Genomic DNA, 12,735 nt, shown 5'->3' with positions numbered 1-12,735 from the left:
ATGTTTCTATTTGTTCACCAATTCCTTATCAAAAGTCACAATCAGACAAAAACAGAACGGTCAGTTAACATCCAAAATTCAAAACACAAAATGAGAATAAGTTTTCACCCCCAAATCGATTGACTTGTCTCTTCATACATGGATCTAAGAGCAGATAACAATCAGAATTTTTAATGTTGTCTTATGGGAAAAAAAAGACTTGTTTAAATCCCTAATATTTCTAAAGACAACAATGAAACCGGCCTACTTTAATTACAATCAGTTTCAAAATGGTTATGTTTGACTTACAGATGAAACTATTAGTCAAATCATTCAAGTATGTATGTGGACATTTACATTTCTGTTCTGTTATTTATCGTATTTTGAATGTTTCCCTGCTGTTGAGATAAAGTTATGAGTTTATGAGGTCAACAATTATTAGATGTTTGTTTCTTCTGATAAGTTGGAAGATGATAAACCAATCTCAATGGATAAGTCTTTAATGTCAGTGATAGGGTACTGCTCATTACTGTATTGTTCATGCTGGTTATTCTTGAGTAGAAGGTTATCTCTGGAGATTAGTAAAGAAGGTATATTTTCCACTGTACACATGTCAGACATGAAGTCAGCCAGTGGCCGCTACCGGTGGCAGCATCATATGGAGTCACATTGTGTATAATGATCTTCAGCAAAACAGGTGTGCCAGAACTGTTGTACTGTAGTCTGTGTTTGACTTCATCTATGTTCATCACTCAGGATGAGAAAATGTGGTTTCAGTAACTTAAATGCAATACTTATATGTTTGTTAAACGTATGAGATTGGAAAGAGTAATGTGATAGATGATAAGATGTACTGTTCTCCTCTTTTTCAGACTGGAGAGATTTTACACACCGAGGTCCAGACAGCGTCCTCCAGCACACAACCTGTGGAGTTCAACTATGTCTTTTCTCAGGACTGTTTTAAACGACTCTGTCATCATTCATCCTCCAGGCTTCTATATCATTGGATTTCAGTCGTTTCCCTACATCAGTGTCTACATCATCTTTCTAGCATTTGTGTATGTGGTTACAGTAGTGTGCAATATTTTATTGGTGTACATAATTGCTGTTGACCGCAGATTACACACTCCAAAGTTTTTGGCTGTTGTCAACCTCGCAGTCATTGATATAATGTTGAACACAAGCACTATTCCCAGCATGATTAAGACTTTCCTCTTTAAGGACAACTTTGTTCCATTCAACCAATGTCTCCTACAAATGTATTTCCACTATGCTTTTTTAGCTCTGGAGTCATATTCGCTTGCTGTACTTGCCTATGACAGGTTCATTGCAATATGTTTCCCTCTGCGTCAGAACCTATTCAACACACTACTCATCATGTCTTGTATTATAGGCGTGACTTGGATGTACTGTGCAGGATTACTGGCATATAGCACGGCAATCATGACTCGACTGTCTTTTTGCAATTCTGTCAGAGTGTTCAGTTATTTCTGTGACTATGCACCTGTGTTTAGACTTGCCTGTAATGATTACTCATTACAGTGGTCCTTGGCTTCAGCTTCTTTGGGCCATCTGATAGGCCCCTTTACTTTTATTATTCTGTCCTATTTCATCATCATAGTGACAGTGTGTAGGATGAAATCAGTCAGCAGTAGGATGAAAGCTCTCACCACTTGCATTGAGCACCTCATTCTTGTTGCTATATTTTATATTCCTATATTCAGCATTTTCTTATTTGGACTGTTTATACGAGCCATTGACCCAGACCAACGTGTGCTGAGCCTGTCACTGGCCGTATGCATCCCGCCCTGCATCAATCCTATTGTATATTCCTTGAAAACAAAAGAGATAAAAATCAGAGTCTTGGCACTGATCTGGAGAATGAAAACGAACCCTTGACGACCCATCCCAAATCAATGTGTGGAGGCTTTTAATTCTGTCATGAAACTGTCCAGACTGTGTATGTATGTGTGTGGTGAGACAAAAAGGAACCTATTTTACTGTTTGTCTGAATCATAAGCATTACTTAAAAATGCCCTAGTTCCCACACATTTGAAAAGTAATATTATTTATTCCTTATTAATTATTAATATGTTTTTCTTAATATGCACTTTTTTCATATTTTACCATTATTTAAACACGCACCAAATCAAACAGGAGAACATTTACAGACACACTATACTTGGTTGTTTCTTGAATGTAATGTTATGATATTTGTACATTTGACTGCTTTCACCATTATCTGCTACAAAAGACTTCTGTCTTAAAAACTCTAATAATTGTGTAATGATGTTTACTTGAGGTACTTGCAGAGGTACTTTTTGTTTTTATGTCCCTGAACTATGGAACAAACTGCCTGTTGATGTTACAACCGTGAGCTCTCTTGGTATTTTCACAAAGAAATGAAAAACCTATCTTTTTAATCAGGCTTTTTAATTTGGAGTATGTCATAGCTTTTGCCTCATTCTTTTACGACTTATCATTGTTTTTTTCAAATCACTTTATATCTGTGGAGTTTATTTTATTGATGTGTATTATTGACTTTTATTCATCAATTTATTGTTTTATTATAGTAAATTTTTAATCTTACACAATCTTTTTTTGTGTGCGTTTTGCAGCTTTAATCCTGCCTGTGAAGCACTTTGGGATACATGTTTGTTTGAAAGGTGCTATATAAATAAAGTTGAATTGAGATGAGTTGAGTTGACCTTTTAAGTCAGTGCCATAAAAGATTCTACAGAGCTGATTACTCTGTGGCCATGAGTTCTCTCTAAGGGACTAGCATGTTTTTTTGTCTATCATCAATAGATGATGACAGATCAATAAGATCTAGATCTTATGATACATACATGTTTACATTTAAATAAAAAGCATACACAGCAACAGATCAAAGACTAAAAGTAAACTTTAGGAAATTACTTGTTAATGGAAAAAAGAAAAATCAAACAGTATTTTTTCATCCAACATCAACATTTTTATATTCAGTAGTGACTACCAGTGCCGTGTAGTTCAGACAATAGAGGACAGGGAGTCTTCTGAAATATTAAATTTTTGACCATGCTTGAGGTCTTGACTGACACTGACAACCAGATAGTCCTCACCCTTTCAGCAAATCAAATGTTAGCATACATCAGTTGTCCTGGAGATGTAGCCTGACTTTACTCCAAACTGTGTGAACCAGTTTACTCAAATATTGGTAGGGCCATGTCCCTACCATATGCAAACCTACGACTTTTTCATAAGATGATGTTGTGAGCAATACATACATACTAACAAATAGAACAAATACTACATAGTAACAAGATTTGACCTATTTACGAGTAAAATATAAATTTTTACACATCCTCCTAAAATCATGATGATAGAGTTATATCTGCCTGTCACTCCGCTGTCTCAATGAAACCAGCCTCCTAATCAGCACAGTAAGATCTAGTCTAGCGTGTCGGCACCAAACCAACAGCTATATTATGTTTCTATTTGTTCACCAATTCCTTATCAAAAGTCACAATCAGACAAAAACAGAACGGTCAGTTAACATCCAAAATTCAAAACACAAAATGAGAATAAGTTTTCACCCCCAAATCGATTGACTTGTCTCTTCATACATGGATCTAAGAGCAGATAACAATCAGAATTTTTAATGTTGTCTTATGGGAAAAAAAAGACTTGTTTAAATCCCTAATATTTCTAAAGACAACAATGAAACCGGCCTACTTTAATTACAATCAGTTTCAAAATGGTTATGTTTGACTTACAGATGAAACTATTAGTCAAATCATTCAAGTATGTATGTGGACATTTACATTTCTGTTCTGTTATTTATCGAACTTTGAATGTTTCCCTGCTGTTGAGATAAAGTTATGAGTTTATGAGGTCAACAATTATTAGATGTTTGTTTCTTCTGATAAGTTGGAAGATGATAAACCAATCTCAATGGATAAGTCTTTAATGTCAGTGATAGGGTACTGCTCATTACTGTATTGTTCATGCTGGTTATTCTTGAGTAGAAGGTTATCTCTGGAGATTAGTAAAGAAGGTATATTTTCCACTGTACACATGTCAGACATGAAGTCAGCCAGTGGCCGCTACCGGTGGCAGCATCATATGGAGTCACATTGTGTATAATGATCTTCAGCAAAACAGGTGTGCCAGAACTGTTGTACTGTAGTCTGTGTTTGACTTCATCTATGTTCATCACTCAGGATGAGAAAATGTGGTTTCAGTAACTTAAATGCAATACTTATATGTTTGTTAAACGTATGAGATTGGAAAGAGTAATGTGATAGATGATAAGATGTACTGTTCTCCTCTTTTTCAGACTGGAGAGATTTTACACACCGAGGTCCAGACAGCGTCCTCCAGCACACAACCTGTGGAGTTCAACTATGTCTTTTCTCAGGACTGTTTTAAACGACTCTGTCATCATTCATCCTCCAGGCTTCTATATCATTGGATTTCAGTCGTTTCCCTACATCAGTGTCTACATCATCTTTCTAGCATTTGTGTATGTGGTTACAGTAGTGTGCAATATTTTATTAGTGTACATAATTGCTGTTGACCGCAGATTACACACTCCAAAGTTTTTGGCTGTTGTCAACCTCGCAGTCATTGATATAATGTTGAACACAAGCACTATTCCCAGCATGATTAAGACTTTCCTCTTTAAGGACAACTTTGTTCCATTCAACCAATGTCTCCTACAAATGTATTTCCACTATGCTTTTTTAGCTCTGGAGTCATATTCGCTTGCTGTACTTGCCTATGACAGGTTCATTGCAATATGTTTCCCTCTGCGTCAGAATCTATTCAACACACTACTCATCATGTCTTGTATTATAGGCGTGACTTGGATGTACTGTGCAGGATTACTGGCATATAGCACGGCAATCATGACTCGACTGTCTTTTTGCAATTCTGTCAGAGTGTTCAGTTATTTCTGTGACTATGCACCTGTGTTTAGACTTGCCTGTAATGATTACTCATTACAGTGGTCCTTGGCTTCAGCTTCTTTGGGCAATCTCATATTCCCCTTTACTTTTATTATTCTGTCCTATCTCATCATCATAGTGACAGTGTGTAGGATGAAATCAGTCAGCAGTAGAATGAAAGCTCTCACCACTTGCATTGAGCACCTCATTCTTGTTGCTATATTTTATATTCCTATATTCAGCATTTTCTTATTTGGACTGTTTATACGAGCCATTGACCCAGACCAACGTGTGCTGAGCTTGTCACTGGCCGTATGCATCCCGCCCTGCATCAATCCTATTGTATATTCCTTGAAAACAAAAGAGATCAAAAATAGAGCCCAGGCACTGATCTGGAGAATGAAAACGAACCCTTGATGACCCATCCCAAATCAATGTGTGGAGGCTTTTAATTCTGTCATGAAACTGTCCAGACTGTATGTATGTGTATGTGTATATGTGTGTGTGAGTGTGTGAGTGTGTGTTTGTGTGTGTGTGTGTGTGTGTGTGTGTGTGTGTGTGTGTGTGTGCGCACATGCACGTGTGTGTGGTGAGACAAAAAGGAACCTATTTTATTGTTTGTCTGAATCATAAGCATTATTTAAAAATGCCCTAGTTCCGACACATTTGTAAAGTAATATCATATATTCCCTATTAATTATTTTTACCATTAATTAAACACGCACCAAATTAAACAGGAGAACATTTACAGACACACTATACTTGGTTGTTCTTGAATGTAATGTTATGATATTTGTACATTTGACTGCTTTCACCCTTATCTGCTACAGAAGACTTCTGTCTTAAAAACTCCTTATAATTGTGTAATGGTGTTTACCTGAGGTACTTGTAGAGGTACTTTTTGTTTTTATGTCTGTTTGATGTGTATTATTGACTTTTATTCATCATTCGATTGTTTTATTGTCGTAAATTTTTAATCTTACACAATCTTTTTTTGTGTGTGTGTTGCAGCTTTAATCCTGCCTGTGAAGCACTTTGGGATACATGTTTGTTTGAAAGGTGCTATATAAATAAAGTTGAGTTGAGATGTGTTGAGTTGACCTTTTAAGTCAGTGTGGTAGTTGCTCCTCCACAAATAAGCACCATGTCAGACAAATTCAACGATTACAAATAAAATATCTACTGAAATAAGACCTGTGACCGAAATCTAGTTCTGTAGTCGCAATAGGACACTTGCCCACAATGAATGAACAATAACTAGTGGTAAATTATTTAAAGTCTGAATGGAGGTAAGTGTTTGTAAGGCCTTTAACAAATTTTATAAAAGCAGAACCAGTAGGTTAGAGCTTAAACATCTCATTTGATTGAGCATAGAATCTTCAGAGGACACTGGGTGGAGCGTCAAGGCAAAAACTTCTGGCCTTTCCCTTGAGGCTCTTTTAAAGCAGGTGTAATTTGAATGAAATGACAGTTTCACACAAGCATCAGTGTACATCCACAAGTATTTCCCTCCATTTTTAATTGTTTTTATTCCTAATAAGTGCCACTGAGATTAATTAGCCTGAAGATTATACAGTAAAAGGTTTGTTTGTTAAAAACAAAAACAAGGTCATTAACTAAAATTCTCTGGTGATGGCATCAGAAATTGAGCTCATTAGAGTCATTTTTTTTTGGCTCACCATGATCTGTTTAATGATAAATGCATCCTCAGGGAACATTATGCAGTGGACAAGTCGTCATATGTGTTTGTGACTGTTTATTTACTGTCAGTGGTGGAAAGGAACTAAATACATTTACTCAACTACAATTCTGGGGTGTTTGTCATTTTCATGAGTATTTTAATTTGTTGCTACTTTTACTTCTACTCCATATGTTTCAGAGGGAAATGTTGTACTTCTTATACCACTTTGTTCATTTAACAGCCACAGTTACTGGTTACTTTGCATATTAGAAATGTAAAAACCTATGTATCCCCTTATCATATACTATATTTTGATATTTGAAACATATTCTTATAACATTTCAATAATGGTTAAATTTGGACCCAACCATAGGTTGGTTTTAACCAACCAAATCAGTTTTATCCATGCCATATTAAGCTTATTATTTCATGTATCCGTAAATTATCAGTCAGATAAATATGTTATGTTTGGTTTGAATGTAGGACAACCTTGATCAGAATAAATAACCTATAGCCCTAATCTCCAAGGTTCAAATTCATTTTATTGATAGTGTATTGAATAAAGACTTTTTCAGTCTCTGCTGAAAGTTGTCTCCGAATTGATCTCCGGAGATCAATTTAAGCTTCCAATCAGGAGACAGCTGAGATCAATCAGGAGAGTATATCACTATCCACAAGTTAGACATGCAGCCATCTGCACACTGCTATTGCAGGGAGCATTATGCAGAGTTATGCCAGATGATGTTTAACAGAAAACCAGGTAAGCTTCATTGACTGACTTCAGGCATTTTAATAAATGACTCAACTTACTAAGAATATATTTTATAAAGATGTCAGTGGTCTAATGTACAATATGATGTGATTTCCTTGTTTTTCAGACTGGAGAGACTTTACACATCATCGTCCAGACGGCGTCCTCCAGCACACAGTCTGTGGACTTCAACTATGTCTTTTCTCAGGACTGTTTTAAACGACTCCGTCATCATTCATCCTCCAGGCTTCTATATCATTGGATTTCAGTCGTTTCCCTACATCAGTGTCTACTTCATCTTTCTAGCGTTTGTGTATGTGGTTACAGTGCTGTTTAATTGTTTGGTGATCTGTGTAATTGCCTTTAATCATCGTTTACACACTCCAAAATTTTTGGCTGTTGTCAACCTCGCAGTAATTGATGTTATCTTAAACACATGTACTATTCCCAGCATGATAAAGATATTTCTCATTAAGGACAATTTCATTCCATTCAACTTGTGTTTGGTACAAATGTTTTTTTACTATGTTTTTGGGACTTTGGAGTCATATGCACTTGCTGTACTTGCATATGACCGCTTGATCGCAATATGTTTCCCTCTGCGTCAAAACTCAGTCAACACACTGCGGAGCATGTCTTGTATTGTCGGCCTGACTTGGTCTTTTGCTCTGGGAATCATCGCGTTTGCAACAGGTATAATAACTCGACTGTCTTTTTGCAATTCTGTCAGAGTGTTCAGTTATTTCTGTGACTATGCACCTGTGTTTAGACTTGCCTGTAATGATTACACAATGCAGTGGTCTGTGGCCTCTTTGCTTACTTTCCTGCTCCTGATAGGACCTTTTACTTTTATTCTCCTGTCTTATGTCACCATCCTGGTGACAGTGTTCAGGATGAAATCATTGGACAGTCGAGTGAAAGCTTTGGCCACATGTGTTGAACATATCATCCTGGTTGCTGTATTTTACATTCCTCTCATTACCATTTTCATGATTGGGTTTTATCTGCGACTCATTGATCCAGACCAGCGTGTGCTGAGCCTGTCACTGGCCTCTTGCCTCCCACCCTGCATCAATCCTATTGTATATTCTTTGAAAACTAAAGAGATAAAAGTCAGAGTCCTGGCACTGCTAAGAAAAAAATAAATTCGCACAGACCACCAGAACAAACCTGGAGGGTTAAGGAAATGTTACGAAACTTCCGGCCCTAAACGTTTGTGTAGTGCGTCAAAGCCAGTAGCCTGGGCTCTTTTCAATTAAATCCAGGTTTTGGTCAAAACAGGTTTAATAAGACCTTTAACATAGGATGTATAATTTAACACTGCAGATGCTGCTTGTAAAATCGCTTGCTTCAATTGTCTATTTTGGTTTCTTAACAGATAACAATGATCAGAATGTCATCAAGGCGTTAGATCAGCTGGTCCTCACAACCCACTGTTGAACTGACATTGCTAAAGAAGAGCATCTTTGCTTGTGAGGTTTGAAATTAATTCAGCCCAATTAATGGATTTGTGTCTGTAAGTCTGTGTTCAAACATGCGACTTGTCCTCAGATGTATTGTCTATATTCTAACATGTCAAGTATGGAAAATGTGAGGCTGTTGTGATGTTGTGATGAGTTTTGATTAATTTTATTACATTCACACATCTAATTTTAAAATTTTAGGCTTCTTGAGTTACTCAGTAATTTTATATTTGATGAGATGTTTGAATGACTGAATTATTATTCTAACAGTCAGATCAAAGCATCGTAGGGGATGCTTTCAGAGCAGCTTTCCCCCGTTTGTGAATTCATTTATACTGATATCCATTCAAAGCAACATTGTACAAAACATAAACGTATGCCAAACAATATAATTAAATAAGTTTTTGCTTTGTCATTATGGGATACTGTATAGATTGATGAGGGAAAAAAATACATTTTGATTTTAGCATAAGGCTGCAACATAACTAAATGTGAAAAAATGAAGGGGTCTGAACACTTTCTGAATGCAGAGTATGTTACTATTTTGATAAGCTAATTGATATTTCATTGATTTGCTTATACCTGACTCAAAAACATCTTCCTTGAGAGTTTACTGTTATCATGGAACAATTAAATGAACAAGATTATATACCCCATTCATGCTAGTTCTCTTATTGTTGAAAATAATATTACTGTTGTTCCGCATACTCTCCTTATGTGGTGAAAAAATGTGAACACAGCAGCTTCCAGGAGAATAACTCCTGCTGATAGAATTTTTTTAAAAAAAATTCTGTTGGCAATTTCGAAATACTACGTTTCATCAGAAGCTCTAGGCCGCAAAATCTTTTGAATATACTGAGTGGTATAAAACATTTCTTAAGCCATTTGATGTCAAAGGTGTATATTCACAGAGAGATACAAGCCACAAGTCTCTCAGTGAACGAGCTCATCCTCATCAGCTGTGTTCTCCCTATGCAGCGGAACTGATGTCTGCGCTGACGGAGGTATTTTACGGCGACACCTCCGTCCTCCGCTCAAACGTGTCCTCCGTGTCACACTAACATTGACTGTGTGCTTGGTTGTTAAAAGTCCGGAGTCGTGCAGGTTATGAAACTTAATTTGAGCACCTCGATGGACAGATTCGCCCAGAGAGACTAAGCAGGTGAGGACAACGGAGAGAAACGCGATCATGTGTGTCGACAGGATCTAGTTTCGATCATGTTGGGTAACGACGAAGGAGCAAAGCTGCCACACTGACAGGCATTTTCGTTGCTGGTAACGTTGCTCAGTCATGGGGGAAGTATTCTCATATATACTGTACTTAAGACAACGTAGCCATACTGCAATTTAAAAAAATACATTCACTACAAGTGAAAGTCCTACATTTCCACCGAAGTGAAAGTCAGGAAGCAGTTTATTATTAGTACAGTGTACTTGACTCTGCAACATGCCCTCTGTCGCAGTGCAATACAGTTGTATGCACAGGTTCGGGCACCTCTCGACAAAATCAATATTTAGTTTATTTTAGTGCTAAAAATAAGTAAATACAATCCCACCATGAACAGACATAGTAAACGAACCTCTCCTCAAATGTTAATGCTCTGTTGCCTCAACTTAAAAATAAAAAACTAAGTATATAGCAGTTAAATGCGCATAAAGTGGAAATACTCAAGAAAAGTCCAAACTGTACTCATACAGTACTGCACAGTTTACAGTAAAGTACGAACCTTGGTTAAATTTTTACTTGAAAACCACCACTGCTGTTACGCAATAATGGACAACTTTATACTACACACATCAGATTTACAACATAAACACAAAGATATGATTATTTTTCTTTTTCTGATATGTAGTTAAAAGGGGATATATGAGATGAGAAAGGTTTACAGCACACACCAACCATAAAGATTCATAAAAGATGAGACAATATGATTAAAACTCAAATACAACTTAAAATTACTGATGAAATACAGCAGTACCTTAAATCCCTCTCAGGTCTCTAGAAGGCAGATTAAAGAAAGTGTGTTGGATTACTACAGATTTTACAGGCAGAGATTTAGATGCTGAAGGGGCAGCTATATCGATGTGTGGTTTTTCCTTAAACTGACTTATCACTTTCTAATATACAACATCTTGTGTTTTCCTCAGCAGACTGACTGAGGCAGCACGGTGCATTTAAACTTGATGGCGTCCCCTTCACCCCATGACCGAAGGCGGAAAGATGACGAGGACGACCCTATTGAACGGATGATCTCACGCACTGGCTGCGCCGAGCTACATTATTCTGTGCAGGAGTGCATGGCTGAACACCAGGACTGGCGAGTGTGCCAGAACCAGGTCCAGACTTTCAAAGATTGTATGATGAATTTCCAAAAAGCCAGGAAAGAACAGCTGATGAAGCAGCAGCCAACTTCCACTGAGTCTGCACCCAGCTGAACTCCCTCACACAAACACAAACACACACACACACACACACACACACACACACACACACACACACACACACACACACACACACACACACACACACACACACTGGCTGGGGTGTGTTCAGGACCTGGTTCAAAAGACTGTACCTAATTTAATCATTTGTAGTGAAAATAAAGTATAAGCAGCTCCATAAAATCCTGGCTTTGATTGTCAAATTTATGGTGGGGGGCCGACCGATAAATTTGAATGACTGATAAGTAACAAGAAACTGTACAGTTTGAGTACAGGAATGACAAAGACATGTTTGAGGAAGTTTGTCTTTCAATTATATACCCACTTCAGGAGTGTGTGCTTATTTATGAATGTGAAGTCAGTTGTTTTGAGTTTGATTTACTGTTTTCTTTCTCTCTCTCTTTCTCTCTTTCTCTCTCTCTCTCTCTCTCTCTCTCTCTCTCTCTCTCTCTCTCTCTCTATCTCTATATAATATATAATATTCTATTAATATTATAAATATATATAGTGATGATATACGGCTACGTAATAGTATAGGATATATATATGTATTATAATTATAATGATAATAAGTATCTATATCTATATTAGTATGATATATGAGTATATAATAGAGTATGGTATAATCGTGGATATTTATACGTATAGCGTATAAGGTAATCAGTAAAAGTAATATATCCTATATCTTATATATGTATATATATATAAATATATTAACATATTATACTGATATATAATATATATATATATATATCTAATATTATGTAATAGTAGGCGTATAGTCTATATATAATGATCTATATAGTGATTCTATATTATGATATATACTAATATATATATATATATATATATAGAAGAAATATAAAATAATAAATATGCATAGTATATGGCTCAGTAAAGGCAGATATTAGATTAAAATAATCTAATCTCTGATTTTTTATTTTTTTTAATAAAACCACTGTGATGAGTCTATGAACTGCAAGAAACCAAAGCATTACCACGAACAACAGAAGTCAGTGACTCCAAAGAGTGGAACCCTGGAAAGTAACAGTTAACCAGTTGTTACACTCTGTCTGCTGTCACAAGAGGTCACTGTTTGGGTGAGGAAAGTTATTATTTTTTCATTGAGCTTATAGGTTACAAAGTTGTGGAGTTGTGGTGTGCTCTGTGTGTGTGTGTGTGTGTGTGTGTGTGTGTGTGTGTGTGTGTATGCAGTTGGCCCCTCTCTCACTCTCTGACACAGACAACCTTTCTGTGTCAGTGAATTTGGGGTGAATTATAAATATCTTTTCAATCCTCACTAAATCATCATTCAGGACAATGATTAGATGTTCAGTCAAAATAACGCTCTATCCCTGCTCTCCATGGATCAAATTATCATTAATATGGTACTGCAGAATGACTCCCTCACTAGCAGTATGATGCTTTATCTCTGGGGATAAATGAGGAAAGTATATCTGCTACTGTCCTCAAGTAAGACGGCTCTGCTGC

At 36.6% G+C, this 12,735-nt stretch overlaps 4 protein-coding genes across 5 annotated transcripts; all 4 read left to right on the top strand.

The window, feature by feature from the left end:
- Window positions 1-918: 918 nt before the first annotated feature.
- LOC111217023 (olfactory receptor 1M1-like) lies at window positions 919-1,878 on the top strand. The gene has a single exon (XM_022738705.1). The coding sequence runs from the start codon at window positions 919-921 to the stop codon at window positions 1,876-1,878; it is 960 nt and encodes a 319-aa protein (XP_022594426.1).
- Window positions 1,879-4,364: 2,486 nt separating this feature from the next.
- Window positions 4,365-5,324, top strand: LOC111217022 (olfactory receptor 1M1-like). Its single transcript, XM_022738704.1, has one exon. It carries the CDS (start codon window positions 4,365-4,367, stop codon window positions 5,322-5,324), a length of 960 nt encoding a protein of 319 aa, XP_022594425.1.
- A 2,128-nt stretch (window positions 5,325-7,452) lies between these two features.
- On the top strand, window positions 7,453-8,484 carry LOC111217179 (olfactory receptor 24-like). The gene has a single exon (XM_022738938.1). It carries the CDS (start codon window positions 7,534-7,536, stop codon window positions 8,482-8,484), a length of 951 nt encoding a protein of 316 aa, XP_022594659.1. The 5' UTR covers window positions 7,453-7,533.
- Window positions 8,485-9,842: 1,358 nt separating this feature from the next.
- On the top strand, window positions 9,843-11,397 carry LOC111217228 (cytochrome c oxidase assembly factor 4 homolog, mitochondrial). 2 transcript variants are annotated; one of them, XM_022739006.1, is made up of 2 exons: window positions 9,843-9,964; window positions 10,954-11,397. In XM_022739006.1, the coding sequence occupies exon 2, from the start codon at window positions 10,987-10,989 to the stop codon at window positions 11,236-11,238; it is 252 nt and encodes an 83-aa protein (XP_022594727.1). In that variant the 5' UTR covers window positions 9,843-9,964; window positions 10,954-10,986; the 3' UTR covers window positions 11,239-11,397. The 2 variants fall into 2 exon arrangements, with proteins under 2 accessions (XP_022594727.1, XP_022594726.1); XM_022739005.1 differs by having other exon boundaries at window positions 10,951-11,396.
- Window positions 11,398-12,735: the final 1,338 nt, after the last annotated feature.

Source organism: Seriola dumerili, unplaced genomic scaffold (genome assembly GCF_002260705.1).
Source record: "Seriola dumerili isolate Sdu_G_001 unplaced genomic scaffold, Sdu_1.0 BDQW01000040.1, whole genome shotgun sequence".
Classification (NCBI taxonomy): domain Eukaryota; kingdom Metazoa; phylum Chordata; class Actinopteri; order Carangiformes; family Carangidae; genus Seriola; species Seriola dumerili.
This window is presented reverse-complemented; position numbering and strand designations above follow the sequence as displayed.

Excerpts from the sequence above, each read along its gene's own strand:
- LOC111217023 (XM_022738705.1), top strand. The coding sequence starts at position 919 with ATGTCTTTTCTCAGGACTGTTTTAAACGACTCTGTCATCATTCATCCT.
- LOC111217022 (XM_022738704.1), top strand. The coding sequence starts at position 4,365 with ATGTCTTTTCTCAGGACTGTTTTAAACGACTCTGTCATCATTCATCCT.
- LOC111217179 (XM_022738938.1), top strand. The coding sequence starts at position 7,534 with ATGTCTTTTCTCAGGACTGTTTTAAACGACTCCGTCATCATTCATCCT.
- LOC111217228 (XM_022739006.1), top strand. The coding sequence starts at position 10,987 with ATGGCGTCCCCTTCACCCCATGACCGAAGGCGGAAAGATGACGAGGAC.